Consider the following 15,508-nt stretch of genomic DNA (forward strand, 5'->3'; position numbering starts at 1 on the left):
AACGGGCTATTGTCTAATGCTTCCACCGAAAGTGAGAGACCCTAACGTGGAGTCGTGGATCACTTGTACTGCATGCGCGCAAGCACAACTCCCCCATAAATATGCTTGCTACCAAACCTCGTTACCCCTCTCTAAAAGTCTGTTGTTCAGTTAACTAAGAGTATTTTATTATTTTACTAAAAATTTCGGTTCGATTCTTCTTCTTCACTATCTCTTGTATAAGAAAAAAAAAAAACAACGTCCTTGCATTGCAAATACATAGGCATTTAGTTATGCAAGTGTAAATATTTGACTATATGTAACAGAAAATAATTCCTCATTGTATTAGACATTTTGAAGATTAAAATGGAAACCAGTTATGACTTTGTCATGACAATCCACTATTTCAGGGTCGAGAAAGCTCATAGATGTATTTCAGCCTCCCATTGACCACTATCATGTGTTTAATTAGCGTCAAGAATCAAACTTCAGACGTGCTGTGTAAATACGGGCTTGAATTTGTCCCAACTATTGGACCTCCCAGTGGTAATTGTATCTAGAGAATTTTTTTTAACAAATGATATTATTCATACTAACCAGAGGAGGTAGCCTTAACCTCACAATGAGCTCACAATAATGTGGTTCAAATTCGCTTTTGGCGAGAATAGAACTTAAGACCTCTTACTTAAAAGTGAAAAAGAATACTACTAGATCGTAGTACTAAGTGGATGCATTTAAACAATTAAGATGGTGAAATTTTGTAAATGTTTAACGGTAAGAACTTGTGTGACGATTGGACGAAATCACAAGTGAGCATTTCATGTAATTTAACCTGAATACTTTAATCACTGCACATAATTAACAGTGGCCTTGATTGGTTTGGTGTTGAGGTTGACTTTCCTGTATTGGATTTGTTCCATGGATAAATCATAAAATGCTGACTAAATCTTCTTTCAATAAAAAAAAATATAAGAATATAGACCAAAAACATATATCTAAATAAAAAAAAAAGTATTACGTTATGTAATTTAATTTTAATAAATCATGCATGGCCGGCTGGGGTTGGAGTTTTGGTGACGTATCTTTGTTCGAAATGGTTGCTTGTTTGACCTTTTTGCCACCCCAAAAATTTGCTTTACTCCTTCAGGGGTTTCTTATGCACATCGGATAAACATCCAATGAATTCTAAAGTAGCAATAACCTAATATATTAAGAGAGCAATAAGTCTAGTCAAAATCAAAGATTAGTTACAGTTTCAAAGGTGCTATAGTTTTCTCAACTGAGAATAAACGATGGCGAGTTCTATTAATAATTGAAAAGAATGATAGTAATAGGGTATTGTGGATAATATTTGGGAGAACTTCAAACCCAAACGACTTGTGATCAGAGAATAAGGAATGACTGCTGTAAGAAATGTTTATTCACTCAATACAATTACCAAATTCTAAATGAAATGTTGTGGATGTTGATGATTAGATTATTACTGAACGAACTTATTTCATATTGGTGACACATTAGATAAGGATGGTAATCCCTTCAAGCCAGGAGAATCCTTGAGGGAATCAAGGAGATAATTTTGTTCCTTTTAGGATTATGATTATTTACGGTGCAAACTAATTCCTTGATTACAGAGATTCCCAGGATACTATCCTAATTGGAATACCATTAGGAGTCGATTACTTAAGGGATAAGCAGGTCTTTCTCGACAGAACAGATCCCACCTTCCAATCCAAGAGATTCAGAATCTCCAATCCCAAGGTCTATTTGAGAACCTTGGCCTGATCTGAGCCACTAGGTTCGATGCCCTATAGCCACTTCGGCCACTACACAGTTGTTTAGACCCAAAATGACATGTTTGGCTAAGGGTAATTATGGGCTTGACCCAGTATATAGGACATAATGTATCTCAGAATATTCTCAAGAAAAGCCCTGCCCAGTGGGGTTCGACCGAATCCTATCGTAACATAATTTTATCTGAATAGAAGGGTTGGCCGAGTCCTAGTATAATAAGGAGTCCTCAAAGGCCAGTTATGCTTCAAATAAGAAAAGATGCCAAGAATCAAGGGTTGAACCTGGAGGATAATAGGGTTGAATTTAGAATCCTACATGAACTAAGGTTGGCCGAAACCTATTTGGATTTTATCAAGGAATTATAGTCCGAATGGGACTCTACTTCGGCCATGCGGAACTGCTACTATAAATAGAGAAGGGAGGGCATCATTCAAGGCTCTTCAAATCAACACACAAATCTACCTTGTGCAAATTCTCGCTCTATGCGAAACCTCTCAAGCACCGTGTGATATTTTTATTTTACCTTTTTTCCGCCAACACATCTTCATTTTGGATAAACAACATTGTGTTGGCAACCGACAACATCTTCATTTTGGATAAGCAACACTGGAGTTGTAGAATTAGCCGACCGAAGAGCACCTTCAGTTTGGATAAACAACATTGTTTTGAGACCGACTGATTATCTGTCCAAGTCTTAATCAACAAGGAAACCAGGAATCTTTGAGTCCTTGTTGGAAGAGGTCCTCTCATTAGCCTTCTCGACAAAGTGTGGTGTTACCAGGTTACGTAACATTTGACATATTGAAAGCCAAATTTGATATTTTATGATTGGATACTCAAAAATGCATTTTAGAGTTCGGCATTTAGACGACCGAACCATATTTACAATCAAGATACACATCTCTTTCGAGTACTTATGTCCCTACAATCTGGTACTAATTCGGCGCACTTATATTCTCACGAATATAATTACAGTCACTAAACTCGACTCCAACGATTTGTGAACTTCGCAGAACTAACAACCTTATCTTTAGGCTCTCGAACTCGAAGGCCGAGACGTGTTCCTTCCTCAACCGCAATCACGAGATCAAGAAGTCAGCAGCACACCAAATGCCACACCAACATTCATTCATTCCCTGGTTGAGCTCGGTCGACGAGTTGGCACGTCCTGCATTCAACCTAATGACGTAGTTAGCTTATTAACTATTCGATTTGCGCTCCATGTAGACTAGGTAGTTTTGAGAGTCAACATTAGTTGAGGCTCAAAACTCATGGTCCCACAACTTTTCGCATCGATCTTTTGGTAATACAAATTGGTTGGCATTGTTGATATATCTAAACCAATGCCTTCTCAATTTCTTTCTAATCCTTTTGAAAGATTGACCACTATTCCAAATCCGGTTTTCAATGTTTTGTACGAGAAGGATCAGAACATAATAATCTAGATCAATTCAATTTTATCCGATGACCTAATTCTTTTCACCGTTGGTGTTTTTCTAGATCATTTCAATTTTCTCCAATGACCTAATTCTTTTCACTGTTGGTGTTCAATCTTCATGCAAATTATGACTTAAATCTTTAAAAATGATTTCTTCAATTTCTTGGTCACATATTTACCCACTGCTCTTTTTTACAATTTGTGTAGAAAGGAAATTTCCTCAATTCCATATTATCATCAACAAATTAAGCAGTATTTTAATGCTCCAATTGCTACTGATGTGGTGGTTGATGATCCAAATTAGTTCGTCAATATAAGAATATTTTTTCAAGGTGAAGAATATGAATTTTTAGGGTGCGAGTAACTATTTTGATCCATTAATTTTCTAGTTGAGTAATCATCTTCAATACGAGTTTAGCCAAAGTAGCATTATTTTTTTTCATACACAAGGATGTATTTTAGCAATGTTTGTATCCTAAAAGAATACGTCACTTAATCGTACATAAGCTAATACAATAAAATATGTTTCTTGATTTGTTTAATTAGAGTGACATACTTGCATCGCAATTTCTGCTTTTGTGATCATTTCTTGTTTTTGTTCGTTGATTTTTATTTTTTTTTATTTATTAGGAGTAGCCACAATTTGGTTGGTGTGGTTTTAGTGTAAAACTGAAATTTATTTCAGTTTAGTTCGAAGCGGTTTTGGGGTAAGAACTGTAATTTTTGTTTGGTTCGGTTTCAAACAGTTTTGGTTTCGGCTTGTGCCTCACTTGTAGCAAGTCACTACTTTGGTTTTGATTTCATGCAATTCAACAAAAAAGTTTTGGTGTGTCTCTTTGTTTTTCTCTTAGCGGGTTTTGGCTCCGTCCCTCCGCTTGTATTCTTTTATTTTCACTTTCTTTATTTAATAAATTCGGAGATAGGGGACCGCCGCGGGGGGGGGTTCATTTTTTCAGGGAGTTAGCCATTTCTAATCGCTATGAGCGGGAATGAAGTAGCCTACTTGTAGTTGATGACTAATCCTGGTTTATTGGTTCTTTCTTCCAACATTGTATGGGTTTAGAGAGTAAGGTTTCTACTTTTGTAGTTTGACAACCAAGTCTTATGCGTAGCTCGACTAGCCAAATCCATTATCATTCTTTCTAAAAAAAAGTCGCTACTTTGAAATTTTGAATCATCCAACCCTTCTCCTGTCCTTTTTTGGACACTTATTCTTTGAAGGTTTAGGAGGCCATTGAGCTTGTGAACTAGCTTGAGAAGATATATGAACTTGAGAATGCAATATTTGGAAAGACCCTGGACATTGTGAAAGCAAAAGCAATTGATGAGAAGTCATGGAATCTTGTGAACTAAAAGCTTGAGATTGTCTTGGAGAAGTAAGAAAGGTGATGCTTGAATTCAAATTGGTCAACTCTACACAATACTAAAACATAAAAATATAACTTACATTAGTTGTTATAAACTTTAAAAAGTCTAAAATTATTTTTTTATATAGATGTTCAGTTCAATTTCTGTTCGGTTTTAGATTATTAGTAATCGTCTGATATTGTTCAGTTCGGTTTGAGTTTTGGTTTTGGTTTTTAGCTCAAGCGCCCATCCTAGAATTTCTCTCAACGGAAGAAAAAAGAAAGAGTTCAAAGAAAACACGGAAGTTCAAAGTCGGAAAGCTTCTTATTATTTCTAGAAATAAAATAGTGTAATAGCTTTTAAGAGAAGTGTTATTATCACTCTTAAAATCTCATTTTACACTCTTTACAAATGTATTTTTCTTTCAAATTTTAAAATACCAATAACAATTTCCGCTTTTAATGCAGTTAAAAAGACAGGTAAAGTGATGTAGATGTGCCTTCCCTTTTAGTGTATTAGCTTTTAAGAGAAGTGTTATTATCACTCTTAAAATCTTATTTTACATTCCTTACAAATGTATTTTTCTTTCAAATTTTAAAATACTAATAACAATTTCCGCTTTTAATGCGGTTAAAATGACAGGTAAAGTGATGTAGATGTGCCTTCCCCTTTGGGGAAGGTGGGAGAGAGAAATTGGAGTGGAAGCAAGGAAACCCAGAAATACCAGGCCTTGTGGGTCCCAAACAAAGACAACCAATCCCGAGCATTCTACAAATTCTCTCTCTTTTCTAAAAAAGTCCCCATTCAAATCTTTTATCCCGAGCCTTATAAACACATCTTCCTCCTCTGCCTCTCCTCACAAAAGTCCTCTGTCCTAGCTCCCCTGCTTCTTCTTCTTTTGCCACCCAAGAACTTCATATCCGCACGCAAACAATACACCCTACACTTCGTCGGCGCGGATATTCGTTACTTGCCGTCTCCTGCTCGCTTTCTTTGTTGATTTCAAGTTTCTGGATTCAGATAATTCAGACGGGTTCTTCAAGGATCTGCGCTTTCGGCATCCGATTCTGTTTTTTGTTCGATCGGATCAGCTATTGAAATCGAAACCGAGACTCCAAAATTCAATCTTTATTATTATTTTTTGTTTATTTATTCCATAGGCCAAAACTTTCATCTGGGTACTTTAATTTTCATCTCTTCTGTTTTTTCTGATTTGAATTCTCGAATCATCGGATTCGATTTTCCCTTTTTCTTGCGTGACCCATCTCAATTTGTTTCTTGAATTTCCTATATTTGAGAGTTTCAAAGAGAAAGCGAGCAGGTAAAGCAAGCAAGCGAGCAACAATGTCTTCACCAAAAAAGAGTGGTAAGTCTAAGATGGAAACAAGCGGAGAATGGGAGGCGAACAAAGACAAGGAGCTTGATTTTTCCTTCGAGAGGCCGCCATGGAAGCCCGGTTTTAGTGAGGCTTCAACGGCGTCGAATAGGCCTCTCAAGAAAGTCAAGAGCCCTGAAAGGCAAGACCCAATTCAAGCTTCACCTTCTTTAGCTCATCATCAAACACCTTCGCCAATCATCGCCCCCCATCCATCTTCTTCCTCTTCAAAAATAGTTTTTCCTTTTTCTTTCGACGGGTCTCAACAGCCTATGATGCAATTCCCCCACCCGTTCAACCCCACAAATTTGCCTATGTTTCCCTCACCAATTCAACAGCAACAGCAACAAAATCCGCAGCAAATGATTTCTTTTGAATCCCACCAGCAGCAGCAGCAGCAGGGGATGAGTTATCCATCGCCTTTTGTCGGAGAGTCGGTGAGTTGGCAGCAGCACCAGAAAATGCTTCAGCATTGGAGTGACGCTTTGAATTTGAGTCCAAGAGGGAGGGTGATGATGATGAACAGGTTGGGACCAGATGGCAGGCCAATGCTTCGACCCCCGGCAATGCCTTATAATACTACAAAACTTTACAGGGGAGTGAGGCAACGGCATTGGGGCAAATGGGTAGCTGAAATCCGCCTTCCTCGAAACAGGACTCGCCTCTGGCTTGGCACCTTTGACACAGCTGAAGATGCCGCCATGGCTTACGACCGCGAGGCCTTCAAGTTGAGAGGAGAGAATGCCAGGCTCAATTTCCCTGAGCTTTTTCTCAATAAAGACAAATCAGATGTTTCAGTTTCATCAGCTCCAGGTTCAGCCACTATTTCGCCTCCAAGGCATGAGGGTTCAAAACCAACCGGGCACCGCAAGCAACCTCAAAAAATCAAGAGAAGCGCTTCGAATATAGAGGCAATGCCGCCACCACCAATTCCACATACCCAAGAAGAGAATAGTACTGACAATGATTCGGGACTGGAGTCAAGCGAGGCTAAAGCGATTGACGAAGTTGAGGCGAATACGGATGGTGCTGGAGGAGGGAGTTCACAGCAAAAGGAAATTGTTTGGGGGGATATGGCAGAAGATTGGCTTAATGCAATTCCTGCAGGTTGGGGTCCAGGTAGTCCTGTGTGGGATGATTTGGACACCAACAACAGTCTTTTGCTGCAATCAGATCTCCCTTTTACCAATCCAAATCAGCAGGACTATAACATTAACATTAATCCTCAACAAGCGATTCAGAATTCAGGTTCGGGTTCGGGATCTGGTTCCTCTTCTTCCTCTTCATATCCCATGAAGAACCTCTTTTGGAAGGACCAGGATTGAATAGTTCATTTATTTTAAATTTGAGCTCTGCACTTCACACTCACACGGTCACACCTCTAGGTTGTAGAACTAGTTTTAGCCCATTTCCCTCATCATTTCTCACTCGTTCCATTTTCCCGGAACCCTGTCAGAAATTGCATTTCAAACTCCTCCGTTATGCTTCTTAGACATCAGTTTAGTCGTCATCGCCCCTCCTACTTTGTCATCACAGCTGGTTGCCGATTTTCAAAAAGCAACCTATGATCCTAGAAGCCTTGTGACTTTTTACTACAAGGGATCTTTGAAGCTTCAAGTTTCGTACCAATCTGCTCACAAAGGCTGCTTTTTTTGTCTTGTTTTTTTTCAGGCCTTTCAGCAGTGGTGGCAATCTGGTTCATGCTTTTTTTTGGGCCATGCCTTAGTTTTTGTTGCTAGAGAGTAGAACTATAGTCAATTATCTTGTAAAGTAAATAATATAGTATGCGTAGGTAGGAAGGGTCACCGCTGTGTATCGTTCACGAGCATGATTTTAGTTTTTATTTTGGCTGTGTCGATGTAGTAGATTAGTAAAGGCTGGACCGCAGTAGAGAGACGGTTTTGTGATCTCCTTCTCAATCGGTCAAATCATCACGAGCTGTCGTCTTTCAGCTCCTGGGATGGAAAAGCCAAATTATATATAGGATTTGTACATTTTGGATGTGATCATCCTTTGTCATTTTTTATGCATTATTATCGTGTGTGAGCCTTCAGTTTCTACTGCTTCTCTTGATTTATCTTGTTCTTTCTCTGCTTATTTTTAGTAATAAGTTTCTTGTCATTGAGAATGCAATATTATCGTGTGTAAGCCTTCAGTTTCTACTGCTTCTCTTAATTTATCTTGTTCTTTCTCTGTTTATTTGTAGTATTAAGTTTCTTGCCATTGAGAATGCATGTGTGTGCAGGCTTCAAAAAGAAATGTGTGGATGAGTGCTGGTAATCTTTTAACTTGACAATGTCAACACACTAGAAATATTAGTTTAAAATTCAAAGTGGAGTTTCCTCAACAAAATATAAGTAAACCAAATTATAAAATAAAAAAAATAAAAAAAAAAAAAAGCATTCAAATTCTAGTGAATTAAGACTATGAATGATAGGTTTGTATGGTAAATATGATAGTTGATGAAGTTCTATTAAATGATTGAAAGTGTTTTTTTAAAAAAAAAAAAAAAAAAAATTGAATTCCAAAAAAACTCGAAGTATTTTTTGGAAGAAGCAGCAGTTTTTTCCAATTAGCAACTGGACAAGACATCTACCCACAAGCAGCTACTTTTGGATTTTCTCCTCCATTTCACCCGCATTCATCACTTTAGTCATATTTCTTCATCCAACTTCCCTCAATTTCTTGACGCCACATCGCTAAGGCCCACCTACCAACAAGGAAACTTAGGTAAGAACTAAGAACACCTCATAGAGCTTATATACCACACACACCTAAGTTAAAATTCTGAATTCCCCACTACTAATAACACAACTAGCAAGGATCTGCCCCAAAATTTCCTTAAAACTCCTCATTTGCAATGAATGTGACCAATTCTTCCTTTCAAAAAAGAATATGGCCTACTCTTCACCAACACCGTTTTTCAGTTAAATGACAATAATTTTTTTTGAAAATCCGCATAAGGACAAGAGAACTACATAACCACAAAGACTTTTTTAAGTACTTTGAAGTACCCGACACTCTACGTATATTAACCGTTAATTTTTTGTTTAAAAAAATATACAAATCAAAACCTAACAGTTAAAAATCAAAACAATACTTTATAGCACCCAAATTTTTTGCATAATTGCAGATGCACTTGATATTTTGGGAATTCGTCTAACATTTGAACTTTAAGCACAATGAACAAAAGGACCTAGTCACCACCCGCACCTGCACGATGGTCGTCCAATCACCTACCTAATTTATTTCGAATACATTTGTAACTTTCAGCTTTTATTCAAAAAAATTTGATATGTTTTAGAATATCTTTATGTATTTGGATTTTTAGTCGTTGAATCTTCTCATTGGATCCTTATCGAAAATTGGAGGACAAAATGTATAAGACATCTCATAACATTTCATTGACTTTTTTTTATTAATTCGTAATTTGAATAGGATAAATTGAATTAAGGAATAATTGAAATGAGGAAGAGTGGGAATCAATCTCTTATTAAAGTTGTTTACGAAAGCATGATAATGAATGAAATTAATTTTGTATAAGGTGTTTATTAATTTTTTTTTTAACAAACGATATTATTTATACTAAGAAAGTAAGAGAGTAAGATAAGTTTTACAATGAGCATGTCATACTAATGTGGTTCAATTTTGCACTTGGTGAGAATCGAATATAAAATATCTCACTTACAAATAAAAAAAATATCACTATATCGTAATACTAAATGACTAATGATTAACTTAAATGAAAACTAAAATAATACAATTGATAAAAATATTAGAAAACTCCACAAATAAATAATAATAAAATGTTAGAAAATGAAGAGCACTTTCGACATTAATTGTTTTGATGTTTTTGATAGGAGTGACTGAGTGAATGATGGTGAGAGGTGGGGCCGGTCGTCGCCGTCCCATGAGATGAATCAAAATTTCTTACTTTTGACGGCACGATAACGATCAAGTAGTGACAAAAAACATGATTTAATTACAGATCATAGAGCTATTTCCCTATTTAAATAAATGATTTAGGTTCAAGTTAACGGATCCAGATCCTCTCCGGATCTAAGGATTCCGTTAAAATTTGATCTAACGGTTACAAATAGGGAGTTGTACTAAAAGTTATAATAATTGTAACCGTTAGATCAAATTTCAACGGGTTAGATCAATTGATCCCTAGACTCAAAATCCATAAGTCGAGAAAGGATCTGGATCCCAAGTTATTCTTAAATTAATATGAAGAATTCAAAATATCTGAAATAGTGGTGAGCTTGAGCCAGAGCCAGCCATAACCTAAGTATTTTAATTTAATTATGTCACAGGGACTGCTACAAGATAATGATGATTATGTTGCCCATGAGTGTGTAGCTTACATTGTCTTTGAAACTTTTTTATTCCAAAATTATGTACTTCTCCGAATGTTTTTGGAAGAGGGACTGCTACAAGATAATGATGATTATGTTGCCCATGAGTGTGTAGCTTACACATGTCTTTGAAACTTTTTTATTCCAAAATTATGTACTTCTCCAAATGTTTTTGGAAGATCGACAATGATAGAGAATTGAATTAAGATCTAGGAAATATTTTGCAAACAAAATTAAGTGTTGACACTTTAAAAATTTCTTCGTGCTTTTCTCATAAGTGAAATTTTTTTAGCTAAATATAATATGTTTGAAGTGCCAATGATAAGTTTCTTACACCGTCTCTCTTCTCATGCGTCCCAAAGGAAAACTCTACAACTTTTTCTCCTCCGGCAGTCGGCCCCTTGATATGGCTTCGGGTTAGCAGTAGACTCCTTTTCTACGTTTTTTTTTCTTTCTCTTTCATGCCTTATCCAGGGCCTCCCCCTTGGAAAGTGATCCTCTCCGGATCCCTTCCATCAAATCCTCTCAATCCATCAATCCAAGTCCTTGAAATTTGATCCAACGGCTAAAGTTATTATAACATTTAAAGGGGCCCCTGTTTGTAGCCGTTGAATCAAATTTCAAGGGCTCGGATTAATGGATTGAGAGGATTTGGTGGAACAGATCCGGAGATGATATTTTTCCCTCCCCCTTCCCCATGTCTTCACCTTATGTTTTGGAGCAACCCTCCATATTTTAATAGAGTTTCATCCCAAGACCTCCTCTACATTCTCTTTCTGATTTTATATCTTATGGTCGGTCGAAGCACCTTCTTCCATTATGTTAACGCTCAAAATTTATAGGTTAAAAACTAAAACAATTAACCCTTGATCAGCTCGGGAGCAGCTGATTGCTTCACCGATGCGAGGTTGGTCAGTGTGTATTGTCAAGGAAAATTATGGGTTATGGTTATTTGGGACAATTCTTTAAACTATTAATAGATTACTAAAGTTTAGTGGGAGATCCAACATTGTATAATTATGTACGTTAAGATCAATTATGGGTTATGGTTGTTCGAGACAATGCTTCAAACTATTAATATATGAACTAGAATATTTCTCTAAAGTTATTCAGGACAATACTTTTAATTTTTAGAGTTCATTTCACGCCTTTGAGTTTGCGAGTATTATATGTAATACTTTGTTAACATGGACTCGTCCTTGTTGAAGGAAAAAATGTTTGTAGTTTCTCAAGCATGTGTACAACTTAATGGCATGAAATTTTGGTATCCAACTTGATTACCTTTACATTATAGACTTTAGCATAAAATTAAAGAGTAATGGTAGCAAGTGATTGAGTTTAGTAGTTCTTCATATAAAACTAGTGATTCGAAAGATATAATAATATGGGGCAGACAAAATTGTTTCAAAGAGAAGAGCTAGATTAGGTGTATCTCATTTTCCAACGTTACATACTGAAAATTGGAATGCTCCACTACTATTATTGTTTTTCATATCGGTATGACCTTCATTAAGTTATATATTTAACTACACATCTATTTTGTAATAACCGCCTTATAGTGATAAAATTGATTTAGTCCTAACTTTATGACTCTATAGGATTTTTATTTTTTATTTTTTTTAAGGGGGATAATTGGTGGCAAGTTACGATTATCCATCTCTTCCGGGAGCTGGGAAGACTAACAGAGGTATTTCAACCTCCTCTAACTACAGGTCTAGTTTCCACAGCTTCTTCCCCCTGCTAGTTAATCTAAAATTGTTAAATACAAAAGGGACGTTAGGCCAAGTTTTGTTGGTGGTCCATGTGGTGAAAAAAAATATTAATTAAGCACATGTGGTTAAAATTATCATTTCAAACAATCGACTTAGGAGCCATACATAGGTGTTTGGACCCAATTTTGCACCATCGGTCCTAGCAATCGAGGCAGTTGAGTGAGCAGAATTCTAGACCAATCGTTGAGATGATTTTAATTATTATGGAGGGATAATATTGTGTTTTAATCATAGTATTTATCTTTTAGTAATATATTGAATTATTTCAACTTAGTGTTGCCTAATTTCCCAATTGATTTGAATAATGATGGAATATGGGGAATATGGATGTGCATTAAGGCACGTCATCAGATAACAACATGCAAAGATATTGGGGATATGTTTTGCATTTGTGGTATTGTTTTGGCCACGTGAGTCATGCATCATTAGGTCTCATGTGCAAAGTAGTATTTGATGGAAGATGGCATCTCAAGTGAGTAGCTGATATTGCAATTAAATTGCAATTCACTTTGCATGCATGGTTGCACATGGACAAATGTCGTGGGAAGAGAGAAAAAAAAAAAAAAAAAAAAAAAAAGGCTTTATGGTTTGCATTGGGAGTCTTGGCTATGAGTGACGGCTTAATAGGATAAAGCAGAAATGGATCCTTTCCGAGGCAACCCCTCGAGATCCTCCTGACCAGTGTTAATGGACCGATCCAACGGCTACAAATAAGGATGCCTTCTAAAAGTTATAATAATTATAGTCGTTGGATAAAAATCCAACGGCCCATTAACCCTGGTCAGGAGGATCTCGCAGGGTTGCCTCAGAGAAAATCCATTTCTGGATAAAGCAAGGCTACTGATGGAGTTTTGATGATGAGATAAGAAGCTTAGGTGGGCTAGGCTTCCGATGTGATGTGATAAGCCTAGATAGGCTTTCATTTTGTTTAAAAAGTCAGCCATCTAAAAGATAGGTTATGCCATGAATCAGTCTTTCATTCTAATAGTTTGACTTTCAGTTGGTTTCTACGAAATTGTCAAGCTGTGCCAAGCAAAAAAGTATGGTTGCTATAAATACAGAGTTGCAGGCAACATTTAAAGCCCCTTAAAATCAACACATAAATTGCCCTGCGCAAATCTTTTCAACAACCTTTGAGACTTTTTCCTCTTTCCCTTTCTTCCGGCCAACACATCTTCAGTTTAGATAAACAACACTGGAGCCCTAAAATCAACCGACCGAGGAGCATCTTCAGTTTGGATAAACAACACTGCTTCGAGACCCACTGGTTATTTATCCAAATCTCTGTCAAGAAGGATTTTTTTAGTCCTTGTTGGTAGAGGTCATCTTGAAGAATTCAAAAGATCTGAAATAGTGGTGAGCCTGAGCCAGAGCCAGCCATAACCTAAATATTTTAATTTAATTATGTCACAAGGACTGCTACAAGATAATGATGATTATGTTGCCCATGAGTGTGTAGCTTACATATGTCTTTGAAAAATTTTTATTCCAAAATTATGTACTTCTCCAAATGTTTTTGGAAGATCGACAATGATAGAGAATTGAATTAAGATTTAGGAAACTTTTTGAAAACAAAACTAAGTGTTGACACTTTAAAATTTTCTTCGTGCTTTTCTCATAAGTGAAATTCTTTTAGCTAAATATAATATGTTTGAAGTGCCAATGATAAGTTTCTTACACCGTCTCTCTTCTCGTGCATCCCAAGGGAAACCTTTACAACTTTTTCTCCTCCAGCAGTCGACCCCTAGATATGGCTTCAGGTTAACAGTAGACTCCTTTTCTACATTTTTTTTTTCTTTCTCTTTCATGCCTTATACAGGGCCTCCCCCTTGGAAAGCGATCCTCTTGGGATCCCTTCTACCAAATCCTCTCAATCCATCAATTCAGGTCCTTGAAATTTGATCCAACGGCTAGAGTTATTATAACATTTAAAGGGGCCTATGTTTGTAACCGTTGAATGAAATTTCAAGGGCTCGGATTAATGGATTGAGAGGATTTTGTGGAATGGATCCGGAGATGATCTTTTTCCCTCCCCCTTCCCCATATTTTCACCTTATGTTTTGGAGCAACCCTCCATAGTTTAATAGAGCTCCATCCCAAGTCCTCCTCTACATTCTCTTTATGAGTTTATATCTTATGGTGGGTTGAAGCACCTTCTTCCGTTATGTTAACGCTCAAAATTTATAGGTTGAAAACTAAAACAATTAACCCTTGATCGGCTCGGGAGTAGCTGATTGCTTCACTGATGCGAGGTTGGTCAGTGTGTATTGTCAAGGAAAATTATGGGTTATGGTTATTTGGGACAATGCTTTAAACTATTAATAGATTACTAAAGTTTAGTGGAAGATCCAACATTGTATAATTATGTATGTTAAGATCAATTATTGGTTATGGTTGTTTGGGACAATGCTTTAAACTATTAATATATGAACTAGAATATTTCTCTAAAGTTATTCAGGTGAATACTTTTAATTTTTAGAGTTCATTTCATGTCTTTGAGTCTGCGAGTATTACACGTAATACTTTGTCAACATGGACTCGTCCTTGTTGAAGGAAAAAATGTTTGTAGTTTCTCAAGCATGTGTACAACTTAATGGCACGGAATTTTGGTATCCAACTTGATTACCTTTACATGATAGACTTTAGCATAAAATTAAAGAGCAATGTAGCAAGTGATTGAGTTCAGTACTTCTTCATATAAAACTACTGATTCTAAAGATATAATAATACGGGGAAGACAAAATTGTTTCAAAGAGAAAGAGCAAGATTAGGTGTATCTCATTTTCCAACGTTACATACCGAAAATTGGAATGCTCCACTACTATTATTGTTTTTCGTATCAATATGACCTTCATTAAGTTATATATTTAAATGCACATCTGTTTTGTAATAACCGCCTTATAGTGATAAAATTGATTTAGTCCTAACTTTATGACTATATAGGATTTTTTTTTTTTTTCCAGGGGGAGGCCAAGTTTTGTTGGTGGTCCATGTGGTGAAAAAAATATATTAATTAAACACATGTGGTTAAAATTGCCGTTTCAAACAATCGACTTAGGAGCCATACATAGGTGTTTGGACCCAATTTTGCACCATCGGTCCTAGCAATCGAGGCAGTTGAGTGAGCAGAATTCTAGACCAATGGTTGAGATGATTTTAATTATTATGGAGGGATAATATTGTGTTTTAATCATAGTATTTATCTTTTAGTAATATATTGAATTATTCAACTTAGTGTTGCCTCATTCCCCAATTGATTTGAATAATGATGGAATATGGGGAATATGGATGTGCATTGAGGCACGTCATCATATAATAGCATGCAAAGATATTGGGGATCTGTTTTGCATTTGTGGTATTGTTTTGGCCACGTGAGTCATACATCATTAGGTCTCTTGTGCAAAGTGGTATTTGATGGAAGATGGCATCTCAAGTGAGTAGTTGATAT

General features: G+C 36.4%; 1 protein-coding gene across 1 annotated transcript; it reads left to right on the forward strand.

Moving 5' to 3' along the window:
- The first annotated feature begins 5,365 nt into the window (after positions 1–5,365).
- Positions 5,366–7,990, forward strand: LOC103948506 (ethylene-responsive transcription factor ERF053). The gene has a single exon (XM_009359545.3). The coding sequence runs from the start codon at positions 5,900–5,902 to the stop codon at positions 7,253–7,255; it is 1,356 nt and encodes a 451-aa protein (XP_009357820.2). The 5' UTR covers positions 5,366–5,899; the 3' UTR covers positions 7,256–7,990.
- The last annotated feature ends 7,518 nt before the right edge of the window (positions 7,991–15,508 follow it).

This window comes from the organism of the source record quoted next, unplaced genomic scaffold (assembly GCF_019419815.1).
Source record: "Pyrus x bretschneideri cultivar Hongxiangsu unplaced genomic scaffold, Pyrus_bretschneideri_v1 Contig41, whole genome shotgun sequence".
Taxonomy (NCBI): domain Eukaryota; kingdom Viridiplantae; phylum Streptophyta; class Magnoliopsida; order Rosales; family Rosaceae; genus Pyrus; species Pyrus x bretschneideri.